The sequence below is a fragment of the Polypterus senegalus genome, chromosome 6, assembly GCF_016835505.1.
Source record: "Polypterus senegalus isolate Bchr_013 chromosome 6, ASM1683550v1, whole genome shotgun sequence".
In the NCBI taxonomy this organism is placed as follows: Eukaryota; Metazoa; Chordata; class Cladistia; order Polypteriformes; family Polypteridae; genus Polypterus; species Polypterus senegalus.
Window position 1 is genome coordinate 67051312 of NC_053159.1, and position 19190 is coordinate 67070501.

At 38.9% G+C, this 19190-nt stretch overlaps 1 protein-coding gene across 1 annotated transcript; it reads left to right on the forward strand.

Annotated features, from left to right (window-relative positions):
- The first annotated feature begins 5177 nt into the window (after window positions 1–5177).
- Window positions 5178–6901, forward strand: LOC120530628 (hyphal wall protein 2-like). The gene is made up of 2 exons (XM_039755050.1): window positions 5178–6089; window positions 6597–6901. Exons 1-2 carry the CDS (start codon window positions 5372–5374, stop codon window positions 6899–6901), a joined length of 1023 nt encoding a protein of 340 aa, XP_039610984.1. The 5' UTR covers window positions 5178–5371.
- Window positions 6902–19190: the final 12289 nt, after the last annotated feature.

The window sequence follows — 19190 nt, forward strand, 5'->3', positions numbered from 1 at the left end:
CAATGAACATTCAACTTCACCGAAAACTGAATCCACCATTGAATCTCTTTCCACCGCTGAAAGCACATATTCCACATTGAAGTCGCAAACGTCATCAATTCCCACTGTTACAAAGCATGAGACATCAGGCCCTTCAACAATAGAATTATCTACTGTGTCCTCTGAACAAACTTCTGAGGCTTCCTCCAACACAGTCAGCAGCATCTCACCATTCATTTCAAGATCTACTGCAAACCCAAACTGAAACCACCTTTTTTTAAAATTATAAAACCAAAAGCACCAAAAAATAAAAACAAACATAGCCCTTCCAACATAATTTTTTACGGGGCTAAAAAATTTTTTCAACACAGAAACAAAATTTTCCCTTTTTTTTCCCAAAACCCCAAAAACAAAACAAAAATTTAAATAAAAAACCAAAAACATTCAAAACTTTATGTTGACAACAAAAAGTAAAAACGGAATTTTTCCCTTTTAGCCTTTAAATTCCCCGTACTTTTCAATTTGAAGTCAAAGCGTCATCAAACGTCATCAATTCCCACTGTTACAAAGCATGAGACATCAGGCCCTTCAACAATAGAATTATCTACTGTCTCCTCTGAACAAACTTCTGAGGCTTCCTCCAACACAGTCAGCAGCATCTCACCATTCATTTCAAGATCTACTGCAAACCCAAAGCTCAAAACCACACAAAACTACAGAGAAATGTCAGAAACTACAAGAAAAAATTTTTTAAACAAAAAAAAGTTTTAAACCAAACCTTTCAAAAAACGGAAAAACCCATGTTAAAAGAAAAAAAAATTATCACCACCCAAAAAACAAACCAATCAAAATACCTTCATCTAACCCCAAAAACATTAACTAAAAAAATGTTTTAAAAAAATTTTTCCCAGCTAAAACAACCAAGTGAATAAAACTCATCAACCCCAAAAAAAGTTTAAACCCCCTTAACAATAAATTATCTCTTCCCCTGAACAAATAAAGGCCCCCCCAAAACATTCCCACTTTAAAACAAAAAAAAAGCTAAAAAAATTATTAACCCGGATGCCACATTCCACACATAATGTTTTGACAGGGACTACAGAAAATAATTTATCAACAGCAGAAACTAAAACTTTGTCTAGTTCCCATTTACCCAGCCTATCTGCTTCCACAATAACTGAAACAACGATGTATAATACAGAAGAAAAAAACAAAAATTTTTACTGCAACCCAAAAAAAAAAAGGCCTTTCCCCCAAAACAAAATGAAACAACTTCCCAATAAAAAACCAAAATTTTTCCCGGGCCAACCCCAAGATAAAAAGTTAAATTCCCCAAAAAACCCCAAAGGGTTAACAAAAATTTCACTGTGTCCCTGAAAAAATTCAATTCCCCAAACAAGAGCATCCCCTTTTTAAATTATAAAACCAAACCCCAAAAAAAAAAAACCCCAAACGGAACCCACATTCCACAAAAAAAGTTTTAGGGGAACAAAAATAAAAACAAAAACAAAATTTTAAATTTCCCCAAAAACCCCCAAAAAATAAAAAAAAAAATTTTATAAAAAACCAAAAAATTTCTATCCAAAAAAAAAATTCTAAAAAGCCCAACAAAAAAAAAAAAATTCAAAATTTCCCCCAAAAACAGTAAAAGACATATTCCCAAAATGAAATTCAATTCCCATTTTCACAAAAAATTTCCCTTTAACAAATTCCCGGTCCCGAAAATTTCGGGGGCCCTCCAAACATCAGCCTTCACCATTTTTTTAAAAATTTTTAAAAAACCCCCAAAAGCTCAAAACAAAATCAATTTTCCCAAAAACTACGGACCCAACCCAACTAATGTTTTGCGGGGACTACAGAAAAAAATTTTAAAAAGCGGGGAAACAAAATTTTTAATTTTTTCCCCACGAAACAAAACTGGCACATTAAATCGGCCAAAAAATTCATCATCTCATGTTCAGACAACAAACACAGTAACAGAAATGGAACCTTCATCTACCAACAATGAACATTCAACTTCACCGAATACTGAATCCACCATTGAATCTCTTTCCACCGCTGAAAGCACATATTCCACATTGAAGTCGCAAACGTCATCAATTCCCACTGTTACAAAGCATGAGACATCAGGCCCTTCAACAATAGAATTATCTACTGTGTCCTCTGAACAAACTTCTGAGGCTTCCTCCAACACAGTCAGCAGCATCTCACCATTTTTTAGACACTAAAACCCAAATAAAAAACCACAAAAAAAACCCAAAAAACCAAACCCCAAAATAAGGGGGAACAAAAAATAATTTTAACAGGAAACAAAAAATTTTCACCCTTTTTTTCGCCTATTCCCTTTCAAGATCTACTGCAAACCCAAAGCTCAAAACCACACAAACTACTGAGGAAACGTCAGAAACTACAGTGATGCCACATTCCACACATAATGTTTTGACAGGGACTACAGAAAATAATTTATCAACAGCAGAAACTAAAACTTTGTCTAGTTCCCATTTACCCAGCCTATCTGCTTCCACAATAACTGAAACAACGATGTATAATACAGAAGAACCAAAAAATTCATCATCTCATGCTCAGACAACAAACACAGTAACAGAAATGGAACCTTCATCTACCAACAATGAACATTCAACTTCACCGAAAACTGAATCCACCATTGAATCTCTTTCCACCGCTGAAAGCACATATTCCACATTGAAGTCGCAAACGTCATCAATTCCCACTGTTACAAAGCATCATCAGGCCCTTCAACAATAGAATTATCTACTGTGTCCTCTGAACAAACTTCTGAGGCTTCCTCAACACAGTCAGCAGCATCTCACCATTCATTTCAAGATCTACTGCAAACCCAAAGCTCAAAACCACACAAACTACAGAGGAAATGTCAGAAACTACAGGGATGCCACATTCCACACATAATGTTTTGACAGGGACTACAGAAAATAATTTATCAACAGCAGAAACTAAAACTTTGTCTAGTTCCCATTTACCCAGCCTATCTGCTTCCACAATAACTGAAACAACGATGTATAATACAGAAGAACCAAAAAATTCATCATCTCATGCTCAGACAACAAACACAGTAACAGAAATGGAACCTTCATCTACCAACAATGAACATTCAACTTCACCGAATACTGAATCCACCATTGAATCTCTTTCCACCGCTGAAAGCACATATTCCACATTGAAGTCGCAAACGTCATCAATTCCCACTGTTACAAAGCATGAGACATCAGGCCCTTCAACAATAGAATTATCTACTGTGTCCTCTGAACAAACTTCTGAGGCTTCCTCCAACACAGTCAGCAGCATCTCACCATTCATTTCAAGATCTACTGCAAACCCAAAGCTCAAAACCACACAAACTACAGAGGAAACGTCAGAAACTACAGGATGCCACATTCCACACATAATGTTTTGACAGGGACTACAGAAAATAATTTATCAACAGCAGAAACTAAAACTTTGTCTAGTTCCCATTTACCCAGCCTATCTGCTTCCACAATAACTGAAACAACGATGTATAATACAGAAGAACCAAAAAATTCATCATCTCATGCTCAGACAACAAACACAGTAACAGAAATGGAACCTTCATCTACCAACAATGAACATTCAACTTCACCGAATACTGAATCCACCATTGAATCTCTTTCCACCGCTGAAAGCACATATTCCACATTGAAGTCGCAAACGTCATCAATTCCCACTGTTACAAAGCATGAGACATCAGGCCCTTCAACAATAGAATTATCTACTGTGTCCTCTGAACAAACTTCTGAGGCTTCCTCCAACACAGTCAGCAGCATCTCACCATTCATTTCAAGATCTACTGCAAACCCAAAGCTCAAAACCACACAAACTACAGAGGCAACGTCAGAAACTACAGGATGCCACATTCCACACATAATGTTTTGACAGGGACTACAGAAAATAATTTATCAACAGCAGAAACTAAAACTTTGTCTAGTTCCCATTTACCCAGCCTATCTGCTTCCACAATAACTGAAACAACGATGTATAATACAGAAGAACCAAAAAATTCATCATCTCATGCTCAGACAACAAACACAGTAACAGAAATGGAACCTTCATCTACCAACAATGAACATTCAACTTCACCGAAAACTGAATCCACCATTGAATCTCTTTCCACCGCTGAAAGCACATATTCCACATTGAAGTCGCAAACGTCATCAATTCCCACTGTTACAAAGCATGAGACATCAGGCCCTTCAACAATAGAATTATCTACTGTGTCCTCTGAACAAACTTCTGAGGCTTCCTCCAACACAGTCAGCAGCATCTCACCATTCATTTCAAGATCTACTGCAAACCCAAAGCTCAAAACCACACAAACTACTGAGGAAACGTCAGAATCTACAGGGATGCCACATTCCACACATAATGTTTTGACAGGGACTACAGAAAATAATTTATCAACAGCAGAAACTAAAACTTTGTCTAGTTCCCATTTACCCAGCCTATCTGCTTCCACAATAACTGAAACAACGATGTATAATACAGAAGAACCAAAAAATTCATCATCTCATGCTCAGACAACAAACACAGTAACAGAAATGGAACCTTCATCTACCAACAATGAACATTCAACTTCACCGAAAACTGAATCCACCATTGAATCTCTTTCCACCGCTGAAAGCACATATTCCACATTGAAGTCGCAAACGTCATCAATTCCCACTGTTACAAAGCATGAGACATCAGGCCCTTCAACAATAGAATTATCTACTGTGTCCTCTGAACAAACTTCTGAGGCTTCCTCCAACACAGTCAGCAGCATCTCACCATTCATTTCAAGATCTACTGCAAACCCAAAGCTCAAAACCACACAAACTACAGAGGAAATGTCAGAAACTACAGGATGCCACATTCCACACATAATGTTTTGACAGGGACTACAGAAAATAATTTATCAACAGCAGAAACTAAAACTTTGTCTAGTTCCCATTTACCCAGCCTATCTGCTTCCACAATAACTGAAACAACGATGTATAATACAGAAGAACCAAAAAATTCATCATCTCATGCTCAGACAACAAACACAGTAACAGAAATGGAACCTTCATCTACCAACAATGAACATTCAACTTCACGAAACTGAATCCACCATTGAATCTCTTTCCACCGCTGAAAGCACATATTCCACATTGAAGTCAAAACGTCATCAATTCCCACTGTTACAAAGCATGAGACATCAGGCCCTTCAACAATAGAATTATCTACTGTGTCCTCTGAACAAACTTCTGAGGCTTCCTCCAACACAGTCAGCAGCATCTCACCATTCATTTCAAGATCTACTGCAAACCCAAAGCTCAAAACCACACAAACTACTGAGGAAACGTCAGAATCTACAGGGATGCCACATTCCACACATAATGTTTTGACAGGGACTACAGAAAATAATTTATCAACAGCAGAAACTAAAACTTTGTCTAGTTCCCATTTACCCAGCCTATCTGCTTCCACAATAACTGAAACAACGATGTATAATACAGAAGAACCAAAAAATTCATCATCTCATGCTCAGACAACAAACACAGTAACAGAAATGGAACCTTCATCTACCAACAATGAACATTCAACTTCACCGAATACTGAATCCACCATTGAATCTCTTTCCACCGCTGAAAGCACATATTCCACATTGAAGTCGCAAACGTCATCAATTCCCACTGTTACAAAGCATGAGACATCAGGCCCTTCAACAATAGAATTATCTACTGTGTCCTCTGAACAAACTTCTGAGGCTTCCTCCAACACAGTCAGCAGCATCTCACCATTCATTTCAAGATCTACTGCAAACCCAAAGCTCAAAACCACACAAACTACAGAGGCAACGTCAGAAACTACAGGGATGCCACATTCCACACATAATGTTTTGACAGGGACTACAGAAAATAATTTATCAACAGCAGAAACTAAAACTTTGTCTAGTTCCCATTTACCCAGCCTATCTGCTTCCACAATAACTGAAACAACGATGTATAATACAGAAGAACCAAAAAATTCATCATCTCATGCTCAGACAACAAACACAGTAACAGAAATGGAACCTTCATCTACCAACAATGAACATTCAACTTCACGAATCTCTTTCCACTGAATCCACCATTGAATCTCTTTCCACCGCTGAAAGCACATATTCCACATTGAAGTCAAAACAAACGTCATCAATTCCCACTGTTACAAAGCATGAGACATCAGGCCCTTCAACAATAGAATTATCTACTGTGTCCTCTGAACAAACTTCTGAGGCTTCCTCCAACACAGTCAGCAGCATCTCACCATTCATTTCAAGATCTACTGCAAACCCAAAGCTCAAAACCACACAAACTACTGAGGAAACGTCAGAAACTACAGGATGCCACATTCCACACATAATGTTTTGACAGGGACTACAGAAAATAATTTATCAACAGCAGAAACTAAAACTTTGTCTAGTTCCCATTTACCCAGCCTATCTGCTTCCACAATAACTGAAACAACGATGTATAATACAGAAGAACCAAAAAATTCATCATCTCATGCTCAGACAACAAACACAGTAACAGAAATGGAACCTTCATCTACCAACAATGAACATTCAACTTCACCGAAAACTGAATCCACCATTGAATCTCTTTCCACCGCTGAAAGCACATATTCCACATTGAAGTCGCAAACGTCATCAATTCCCACTGTTACAAAGCATGAGACATCAGGCCCTTCAACAATAGAATTATCTACTGTGTCCTCTGAACAAACTTCTGAGGCTTCCTCCAACACAGTCAGCAGCATCTCACCATTCATTTCAAGATCTACTGCAAACCCAAAGCTCAAAACCACACAAACTACTGAGGAAATGTCAGAAACTACAGGATGCCACATTCCACACATAATGTTTTGACAGGGACTACAGAAAATAATTTATCAACAGCAGAAACTAAAACTTTGTCTAGTTCCCATTTACCCAGCCTATCTGCTTCCACAATAACTGAAACAACGATGTATAATACAGAAGAACCAAAAAATTCATCATCTCATGCTCAGACAACAAACACAGTAACAGAAATGGAACCTTCATCTACCAACAATGAACATTCAACTTCACGAAACTGAATCCACCATTGAATCTCTTTCCACCGCTGAAAGCACATATTCCACATTGAAGTCAACAAACGTCATCAATTCCCACTGTTACAAAGCATGAGACATCAGGCCCTTCAACAATAGAATTATCTACTGTGTCCTCTGAACAAACTTCTGAGGCTTCCTCCAACACAGTCAGCAGCATCTCACCATTCATTTCAAGATCTACTGCAAACCCAAAGCTCAAAACCGCACAAACTACAGAGGAAACGTCAGAAACTACAGGATGCCACATTCCACACATAATGTTTTGACAGGGACTACAGAAAATAATTTATCAACAGCAGAAACTAAAACTTTGTCTAGTTCCCATTTACCCAGCCTATCTGCTTCCACAATAACTGAAACAACGATGTATAATACAGAAGAACCAAAAAATTCATCATCTCATGCTCAGACAACAAACACAGTAACAGAAATGGAACCTTCATCTACCAACAATGAACATTCAACTTCACCGAATACTGAATCCACCATTGAATCTCTTTCCACCGCTGAAAGCACATATTCCACATTGAAGTCGCAAACGTCATCAATTCCCACTGTTACAAAGCATGAGACATCAGGCCCTTCAACAATAGAATTATCTACTGTGTCCTCTGAACAAACTTCTGAGGCTTCCTCCAACACAGTCAGCAGCATCTCACCATTCATTTCAAGATCTACTGCAAACCCAAAGCTCAAAACCACACAAACTACAGAGGCAACGTCAGAAACTACAGGATGCCACATTCCACACATAATGTTTTGACAGGGACTACAGAAAATAATTTATCAACAGCAGAAACTAAAACTTTGTCTAGTTCCCATTTACCCAGCCTATCTGCTTCCACAATAACTGAAACAACGATGTATAATACAGAAGAACCAAAAAATTCATCAACATTTCATGCTCAGACAACAAACACAGTAACAGAAATGGAACCTTCATCTACCAACAATGAACCTTCAACTTCACCGAATACTGAATCCACCATTGAATCTCTTTCCACCGCTGAAAGCACATATTCCACATTGAAGTCGCAAACGTCATCAATTCCCACTGTTACAAAGCATGAGACATCAGGCCCTTCAACAATAGAATTATCTACTGTGTCCTCTGAACAAACTTCTGAGGCTTCCTCCAACACAGTCAGCAGCATCTCACCATTCATTTCAAGATCTACTGCAAACCCAAAGCTCAAAACCGCACAAACTACAGATGAAATGTCAGAAACTACAGGAATGCCACATTCCACACATAATGTTTTGACAGGGACTACAGAAAATAATTTATCAACAGCAGAAACTAAAACTTTGTCTAGTTCCCATTTACCCAGCCTATCTGCTTCCACAATAACTGAAACAACGATGTATAATACAGAAGAACCAAAAAATTCATCATCTCATGCTCAGACAACAAACGCAGTAACAGAAATGGAACCTTCATCTACCAACAATGAACATTCAACTTCACCGAAAACTGAATCCACCATTGAATCTCTTTCCACGCTGAAAGCACATATTCCACATTGAAGTCGCAAACGCGTCATCAATTCCCACTGTTACAAAGCATGAGACATCAGGCCCTTCAACAATAGAATTATCTACTGTGTCCTCTGAACAAACTTCTGAGGCTTCCTCCAACACAGTCAGCAGCATCTCACCATTCATTTCAAGATCTACTGCAAACCCAAAGCTCAAAACCACACAAACTACTGAGGAAACGTCAGAATCTACAGGATGCCACATTCCACACATAATGTTTTGACAGGGACTACAGAAAATAATTTATCAACAGCAGAAACTAAAACTTTGTCTAGTTCCCATTTACCCAGCCTATCTGCTTCCACAATAACTGAAACAACGATGTATAATACAGAAGAACCAAAAAATTCATCATCTCATGCTCAGACAACAAACACAGTAACAGAAATGGAACCTTCATCTACCAACAATGAACATTCAACTTCACCGAAAACTGAATCCACCATTGAATCTCTTTCCACCGCTGAAAGCACATATTCCACATTGAAGTCAAAACGTCATCAATTCCCACTGTTACAAAGCATGAGACATCAGGCCCTTCAACAATAGAATTATCTACTGTGTCCTCTGAACAAACTTCTGAGGCTTCCTCCAACAAAGTCAGCAGCATCTCACCATTCATTTCAAGATCTACTGCAAACCCAAAGCTCAAAACCACACAACTACAGAGGAAACGTCAGAAACTACAGGGTGCCACATTCCACACATAATGTTTTGACAGGGACTACAGAAAATAATTTATCAACAGCAGAAACTAAAACTTTGTCTAGTTCCCATTTACCCAGCCTATCTGCTTCCACAATAACTGAAACAACGATGTATAATACAGAAGAACCAAAAAATTCATCATCTCATGCTCAGACAACAAACACAGTAACAGAAATGGAACCTTCATCTACCAACAATGAACATTCAACTTCACCGAAAACTGAATCCACCATTGAATCTCTTTCCACCGCTGAAAGCACATATTCCACATTGAAGTCGCAAACGTCATCAATTCCCACTGTTACAAAGCATGAGACATCAGGCCCTTCAACAATAGAATTATCTACTGTGTCCTCTGAACAAACTTCTGAGGCTTCCTCCAACACAGTCAGCAGCATCTCACCATTCATTTCAAGATCTACTGCAAACCCAAAGCTCAAAACCACACAAACTACAGAGGAAATGTCAGAAACTACAGGATGCAACATTCCACACATAATGTTTTGACAGGGACTACAGAAAATAATTTATCAACAGCAGAAACTAAAACTTTGTCTAGTTCCCATTTACCCAGCCTATCTGCTTCCACAATAACTGAAACAACGATGTATAATACAGAAGAACCAAAAAATTCATCATCTCATGCTCAGACAACAAACACAGTAACAGAAATGGAACCTTCATCTACCAACAATGAACATTCAACTTCACCGAATACTGAATCCACCATTGAATCTCTTTCCACCGCTGAAAGCACATATTCCACATTGAAGTCGCAAACGTCATCAATTCCCACTGTTACAAAGCATGAGACATCAGGCCCTTCAACAATAGAATTATCTACTGTGTCCTCTGAACAAACTTCTGAGGCTTCCTCCAACACAGTCAGCAGCATCTCACCATTCATTTCAAGATCTACTGCAAACCCAAAGCTCAAAACCACACAAACTACAGAGGCAACGTCAGAAACTACAGGGATGCCACATTCCACACATAATGTTTTGACAGGGACTACAGAAAATAATTTATCAACAGCAGAAACTAAAACTTTGTCTAGTTCCCATTTACCCAGCCTATCTGCTTCCACAATAACTGAAACAACGATGTATAATACAGAAGAACCAAAAAATTCATCAACATCTCATGCTCAGACAACAAACGCAGTAACAGAAATGGAACCTTCATCTACCAACAATGAACCTTCAACTTCACCGAATACTGAATCCACCATTGAATCTCTATCCACCGCTGAAAGCACATATTCCACATTGAAGTCAAACCGTCATCAATTCCCACTGTTACAAAGCATGAGACATCAGGCCCTTCAACAATAGAATTATCTACTGTGTCCTCTGAACAAACTTCTGAGGCTTCCTCCAACACAGTCAGCAGCATCTCACCATTCATTTCAAGATCTACTGCAAACCCAAAGCTCAAAACCACACAAACTACTGAGGAAATGTCAGAAACTACAGGATGCCACATTCCACACATAATGTTTTGACAGGGACTACAGAAAATAATTTATCAACAGCAGAAACTAAAACTTTGTCTAGTTCCCATTTACCCAGCCTATCTGCTTCCACAATAACTGAAACAACGATGTATAATACAGAAGAACCAAAAAATTCATCATCTCATGCTCAGACAACAAACACAGTAACAGAAATGGAACCTTCATCTACCAACAATGAACATTCAACTTCACCGAAAACTGAATCCACCATTGAATCTCTTTCCACCGCTGAAAGCACATATTCCACATTGAAGTCGCAAACGTCATCAATTCCCACTGTTACAAAGCATGAGACATCAGGCCCTTCAACAATAGAATTATCTACTGTGTCCTCTGAACAAACTTCTGAGGCTTCCTCCAACACAGTCAGCAGCATCTCACCATTCATTTCAAGATCTACTGCAAACCCAAAGCTCAAAACCACACAAACTACAGAGGAAACGTCAGAAACTACAGGATGCCACATTCCACACATAATGTTTTGACAGGGACTACAGAAAATAATTTATCAACAGCAGAAACTAAAACTTTGTCTAGTTCCCATTTACCCAGCCTATCTGCTTCCACAATAACTGAAACAACGATGTATAATACAGAAGAACCAAAAAATTCATCATCTCATGCTCAGACAACAAACACAGTAACAGAAATGGAACCTTCATCTACCAACAATGAACATTCAACTTCACCGAAAACTGAATCCACCATTGAATCTCTTTCCACCGCTGAAAGCACATATTCCACATTGAAGTCGCAAACGTCATCAATTCCCACTGTTACAAAGCATGAGACATCAGGCCCTTCAACAATAGAATTATCTACTGTGTCCTCTGAACAAACTTCTGAGGCTTCCTCCAACACAGTCAGCAGCATCTCACCATTCATTTCAAGATCTACTGCAAACCCAAAGCTCAAAACCACACAAACTACAGAGGCAACGTCAGAAACTACAGGATGCCACATTCCACACATAATGTTTTGACAGGGACTACAGAAAATAATTTATCAACAGCAGAAACTAAAACTTTGTCTAGTTCCCATTTACCCAGCCTATCTGCTTCCACAATAACTGAAACAACGATGTATAATACAGAAGAACCAAAAAATTCATCAACATTTCATGCTCAGACAACAAACGCAGTAACAGAAATGGAAACCTTCATCTACCAACAATGAACCTTCAACTTCACCGAATACTGAATCCACCATTGAATCTCTTTCCACCGCTGAAAGCACATATTCCACATTGAAGTCGCAAACGTCATCAATTCCCACTGTTACAAAGCATGAGACATCAGGCCCTTCAACAATAGAATTATCTACTGTGTCCTCTGAACAAACTTCTGAGGCTTCCTCCAACACAGTCAGCAGCATCTCACCATTCATTTCAAGATCTACTGCAAACCCAAAGCTCAAAACCACACAAACTACAGAGGAAACGTCAGAAACTACAGGATGCCACATTCCACACATAATGTTTTGACAGGGACTACAGAAAATAATTTATCAACAGCAGAAACTAAAACTTTGTCTAGTTCCCATTTACCCAGCCTATCTGCTTCCACAATAACTGAAACAACGATGTATAATACAGAAGAACCAAAAATTCATCAACATCTCATGTTCAGACAACAAACACAGTAACAGAAACGGAATCTTCATCTACCAACAATGAACATTCAACTTCACCGAATACTGAATCCACCATTGAATCTCTTTCCACCGCTGAAAGCACATATTCCACATTGAAGTCGCAAACGTCATCAATTCCCACTGTTACAAAGCATGAGACATCAGGCCCTTCAACAATAGAATTATCTACTGTGTCCTCTGAACAAACTTCTGAGGCTTCCTCCAACACAGTCAGCAGCATCTCACCATTCATTTCAAGATCTACTGCAAACCCAAAGCTCAAAACCACACAAACTACAGAGGAAATGTCAGAAACTACAGGATGCCACATTCCACACATAATGTTTTGACAGGGACTACAGAAAATAATTTATCAACAGCAGAAACTAAAACTTTGTCTAGTTCCCATTTACCCAGCCTATCTGCTTCCACAATAACTGAAACAACGATGTATAATACAGAAGAACCAAAAAATTCATCATCTCATGCTCAGACAACAAACACAGTAACAGAAATGGAACCTTCATCTACCAACAATGAACATTCAACTTCACCGAAAACTGAATCCACCATTGAATCTCTTTCCACCGCTGAAAGCACATATTCCACATTGAAGTCGCAAACGTCATCAATTCCCACTGTTACAAAGCATGAGACATCAGGCCCTTCAACAATAGAATTATCTACTGTGTCCTCTGAACAAACTTCTGAGGCTTCCTCCAACACAGTCAGCAGCATCTCACCATTCATTTCAAGATCTACTGCAAACCCAAAGCTCAAAACCACACAAACTACTGAGGAAACGTCAGAATCTACAGGGATGCCACATTCCACACATAATGTTTTGACAGGGACTACAGAAAATAATTTATCAACAGCAGAAACTAAAACTTTGTCTAGTTCCCATTTACCCAGCCTATCTGCTTCCACAATAACTGAAACAACGATGTATAATACAGAAGAACCAAAAAATTCATCATCTCATGCTCAGACAACAAACGCAGTAACAGAAATGGAACCTTCATCTACCAACAATGAACATTCAACTTCACGAAACTGAATCCACCATTGAATCTCTTTCCACCGCTGAAAGCACATATTCCACATTGAAGTCAAAACGCGTCATCAATTCCCACTGTTACAAAGCATGAGACATCAGGCCCTTCAACAATAGAATTATCTACTGTGTCCTCTGAACAAACTTCTGAGGCTTCCTCCAACACAGTCAGCAGCATCTCACCATTCATTTCAAGATCTACTGCAAACCCAAAGCTCAAAACCGCACCAACTACAGATGAAATGTCAGAAACTACAGTGATGCCACATTCCACACATAATGTTTTGACAGGGACTACAGAAAATAATTTATCAACAGCAGAAACTAAAACTTTGTCTAGTTCCCATTTACCCAGCCTATCTGCTTCCACAATAACTGAAACAACGATGTATAATACAGAAGAACCAAAAAATTCATCATCTCATGCTCAGACAACAAACACAGTAACAGAAATGGAACCTTCATCTACCAACAATGAACATTCAACTTCACCGAATACTGAATCCACCATTGAATCTCTTTCCACCGCTGAAAGCACATATTCCACATTGAAGTCGCAAACGTCATCAATTCCCACTGTTACAAAGCATGAGACATCAGGCCCTTCAACAATAGAATTATCTACTGTGTCCTCTGAACAAACTTCTGAGGCTTCCTCCAACACAGTCAGCAGCATCTCACCATTCATTTCAAGATCTACTGCAAACCCAAAGCTCAAAACCACACAAACTACAGAGGAAACGTCAGAAACTACAGGATGCCACATTCCACACATAATGTTTTGACAGGGACTACAGAAAATAATTTATCAACAGCAGAAACTAAAACTTTGTCTAGTTCCCATTTACCCAGCCTATCTGCTTCCACAATAACTGAAACAACGATGTATAATACAGAAGAACCAAAACATTCATCAACATCTCATGTTCAGACAACAAACACAGTAACAGAAACGGAATCTTCATCTACCAACAATGAACCTTCAACTTCACCGAATACTGAATCCACCATTGAATCTCTTTCCACCGCTGAAAGCACATATTCCACATTGAAGTCGCAAACGTCATCAATTCCCACTGTTACAAAGCATGAGACATCAGGCCCTTCAACAATAGAATTATCTACTGTCTCCTCTGAACAAACTTCTGAGGCTTCCTCCAACACAGTCAGCAGCATCTCACCATTCATTTCAAGATCTACTGCAAACCCAAAGCTCAAAACCGCACAAACTACAGATGAAATGTCAGAAACTACAGTGATGCCACATTCCACACATAATGTTTTGACAGGGACTACAGAAAATAATTTATCAACAGCAGAAACTAAAACTTTGTCTAGTTCCCATTTACCCAGCCTATCTGCTTCCACAATAACTGAAACAACGATGTATAATACAGAAGAACCAAAAAATTCATCATCTCATGCTCAGACAACAAACACAGTAACAGAAATGGAACCTTCATCTACCAACAATGAACATTCAACTTCACCGAAAACTGAATCCACCATTGAATCTCTTTCCACCGCTGAAAGCACATATTCCACATTGAAGTCGCAAACGTCATCAATTCCCACTGTTACAAAGCATGAGACATCAGGCCCTTCAACAATAGAATTATCTACTGTGTCCTCTGAACAAACTTCTGAGGCTTCCTCCAACACAGTCAGCAGCATCTCACCATTCATTTCAAGATCTACTGCAAACCCAAAGCTCAAAACCACACAAACTACAGAGGCAACGTCAGAAACTACAGGGATGCCACATTCCACACATAATGTTTTGACAGGGACTACAGAAAATAATTTATCAACAGCAGAAACTAAAACTTTGTCTAGTTCCCATTTACCCAGCCTATCTGCTTCCACAATAACTGAAACAACGATGTATAATACAGAAGAACCAAAAAATTCATCATCTCATGCTCAGACAACAAACACAGTAACAGAAATGGAACCTTCATCTACCAACAATGAACATTCAACTTCACGAACACTGAATCCACCATTGAATCTCTTTCCACCGCTGAAAGCACATATTCCACATTGAAGTCGCAAACGTCATCAATTCCCACTGTTACAAAGCATGAGACATCAGGCCCTTCAACAATAGAATTATCTACTGTGTCCTCTGAACAAACTTCTGAGGCTTCCTCCAACACAGTCAGCAGCATCTCACCATTCATTTCAAGATCTACTGCAAACCCAAAGCTCAAAACCACACAAACTACAGAGGCAACGTCAGAAACTACAGGGATGCCACATTCCACACATAATGTTTTGACAGGGACTACAGAAAATAATTTATCAACAGCAGAAACTAAAACTTTGTCTAGTTCCCATTTACCCAGCCTATCTGCTTCCACAATAACTGAAACAACGATGTATAATACAGAAGAACCAAAACATTCATCAACATCTCATGTTCAGACAACAAACACAGTAACAGAAATGGAATCTTCATCTACCAACAATGAACCTTCAACTTCACCGAATACTGAATCCACCATTGAATCTCTTTCCACCGCTGAAAGCACATATTCCACATTGAAGTCGCAAACGTCATCAATTCCCACTGGTACAAAGCATGAGACATCAGGCCCTTCAACAATAGAATTATCTACTGTCTCCTCTGAACAAACTTCTGAGGCTTCCTCCAACACAGTCAGCAGCATCTCACCATTCATTTCAAGATCTACTGCAAACCCAAAGCTCAAAACCGCACAAACTACAGATGAAATGTCAGAAACTACAGTGATGCCACATTCCACACATAATGTTTTGACAGGGACTACAGAAAATAATTTATCAACAGCAGAAACTAAAACTTTGTCTAGTTCCCATTTACCCAGCCTATCTGCTTCCACAATAACTGAAACAACGATGTATAATACAGAAGAACCAAAAATTCATCAACATCTCATGCTCAGACAACAAACACAGTAACAGAAATGGAACCTTCATCTACCAACAATGAACATTCAACTTCACCGAAAACTGAATCCACCATTGAATCTCTTTCCACCGCTGAAAGCACATATTCCACATTGAAGTCGCAAACGTCATCAATTCCCACTGTTACAAAGCATGAGACATCAGGCCCTTCAACAATAGAATTATCTACTGTGTCCTCTGAACAAACTTCTGAGGCTTCCTCCAACACAGTCAGCAGCATCTCACCATTCATTTCAAGATCTACTGCAAACCCAAAGCTCAAAACCACACAAACTACAGAGGCAACGTCAGAAACTACAGGGATGCCACATTCCACACATAATGTTTTGACAGGGACTACAGAAAATAATTTATCAACAGCAGAAACTAAAACTTTGTCTAGTTCCCATTTACCCAGCCTATCTGCTTCCACAATAACTGAAACAACGATGTATAATACAGAAGAACCAAAAAATTCATCATCTCATGCTCAGACAACAAACACAGTAACAGAAATGGAACCTTCATCTACCAACAATAAACATTCAACTTCACCGAAAACTGAATCCACCATTGAATCTCTTTCCACCGCTGAAAGCACATATTCCACATTGAAGTCACAAACGTCATCAATTCCCACTGTTACAAAGCATGAGACATCAGGCCCTTCAACAATAGAATTATCTACTGTGTCCTCTGAACAAACTTCTGAGGCTTCCTCCAACACAGTCAGCAGCATCTCACCATTCATTTCAAGATCTACTGCAAACCCAAAGCTCAAAACCACACAAACTACAGAGGCAACGTCAGAAACTACAGGGATGCCACATTCCACACATAATGTTTTGACAGGGACTACAGAAAATAATTTATCAACAGCAGAAACTAAAACTTTGTCTAGTTCCCATTTACCCAGCCTATCTGCTTCCACAATAACTGAAACAACGATGTATAATACAGAAGAACCAAAAAATTCATCATCTCATGCTCAGACAACAAACACAGTAACAGAAATGGAACCTTCATCTACCAACAATGAACATTCAACTTCACCGAATACTGAATCCACCATTGAATCTCTTTCCACCGCTGAAAGCACATATTCCACATTGAAGTCGCAAACGTCATCAATTCCCACTGTTACAAAGCATGAGACATCAGGCCCTTCAACAATAGAATTATCTACTGTGTCCTCTGAACAAACTTCTGAGGCTTCCTCCAACACAGTCAGCAGCATCTCACCATTCATTTCAAGATCTACTGCAAACCCAAAGCTCAAAACCACACAAACTACAGAGGCAACGTCAGAAACTACAGGATGCCACATTCCACACATAATGTTTTGACAGGGACTACAGAAAATAATTTATCAACAGCAGAAACTAAAACTTTGTCTAGTTCCCATTTACCCAGCCTATCTGCTTCCACAATAACTGAAACAACGATGTATAATACAGAAGAACCAAAACATTCATCAACATCTCATGTTCAGACAACAAACACAGTAACAGAAACGGAATCTTCATCTACCAACAATGAACCTTCAACTTCACCGAATACTGAATCCACCATTGAATCTCTTTCCACCGCTGAAAGCACATATTCCACATTGAAGTCGCAAACGTCATCAATTCCCACTGGTACAAAGCATGAGACATCAGGCCCTTCAACAATAGAATTATCTACTGTCTCCTCTGAACAAACTTCTGAGGCTTCCTCCAACACAGTCAGCAGCATCTCACCATTCATTTCAAGATCTACTGCAAACCCAAAGCTCAAAACCGCACCAACTACAGATGAAATGTCAGAAACTACAGTGATGCCACATTCCACACATAATGTTTTGACAGGGACTACAGAAAATAATTTATCAACAGCAGAAACTAAAACTTTGTCTAGTTCCCATTTACCCAGCCTATCTGCTTCCACAATAACTGAAACAACGATGTATAATACAGAAGAACCAAAAAATTCATCATCTCATGCTCAGACAACAAACACAGTAACAGAAATGGAACCTTCATCTACCAACAATGAACATTCAACTTCACGAAAACTGAATCCACCATTGAATCTCTTTCCACCGCTGAAAGCACATATTCCACATTGAAGTCGCAAACGTCATCAATTCCCACTGTTACAAAGCATGAGACATCAGGCCCTTCAACAATAGAATTATCTACTGTGTCCTCTGAACAAACTTCTGAGGCTTCCTCCAACACAGTCAGCAGCATCTCACCATTCATTTCAAGATCTACTGCAAACCCAAAGCTCAAAACCGCACCAACTACAGATGAAATGTCAGAAACTACAGGATGCCACATTCCACACATAATGTTTTGACAGGGACTACAGAAAATAATTTATCAACAGCAGAAACTAAAACTTTGTCTAGTTCCCATTTACCCAGCCTATCTGCTTCCACAATAACTGAAACAACGATGTATAATACAGAAGAACCAAAAAATTCATCATCTCATGCTCAGACAACAAACGCAGTAACAGAAATGGAACCTTCATCTACCAACAATAAACATTCAACTTCACCGAAAACTGAATCCACCATTGAATCTCTTTCCACCGCTGAAAGCACATATTCCACATTGAAGTCGCAAACGTCATCAATTCCCACTGGTACAAAGCATGAGACATCAGGCCCTTCAACAATAGAATTAT

Coding starts and splice junctions, on each gene's coding strand:
- LOC120530628 (XM_039755050.1), top strand. CDS start 5,372: ATGCCACATTCCACACATAATGTTTTGACAGGGACTACAGAAAATAAT. Junction 6,090..6,596: donor TTCATCTACCAACAATGAAC/ATTCAACTTCAC, acceptor CCAACAATGAAC/ATTCAACTTCACCGAAAACT.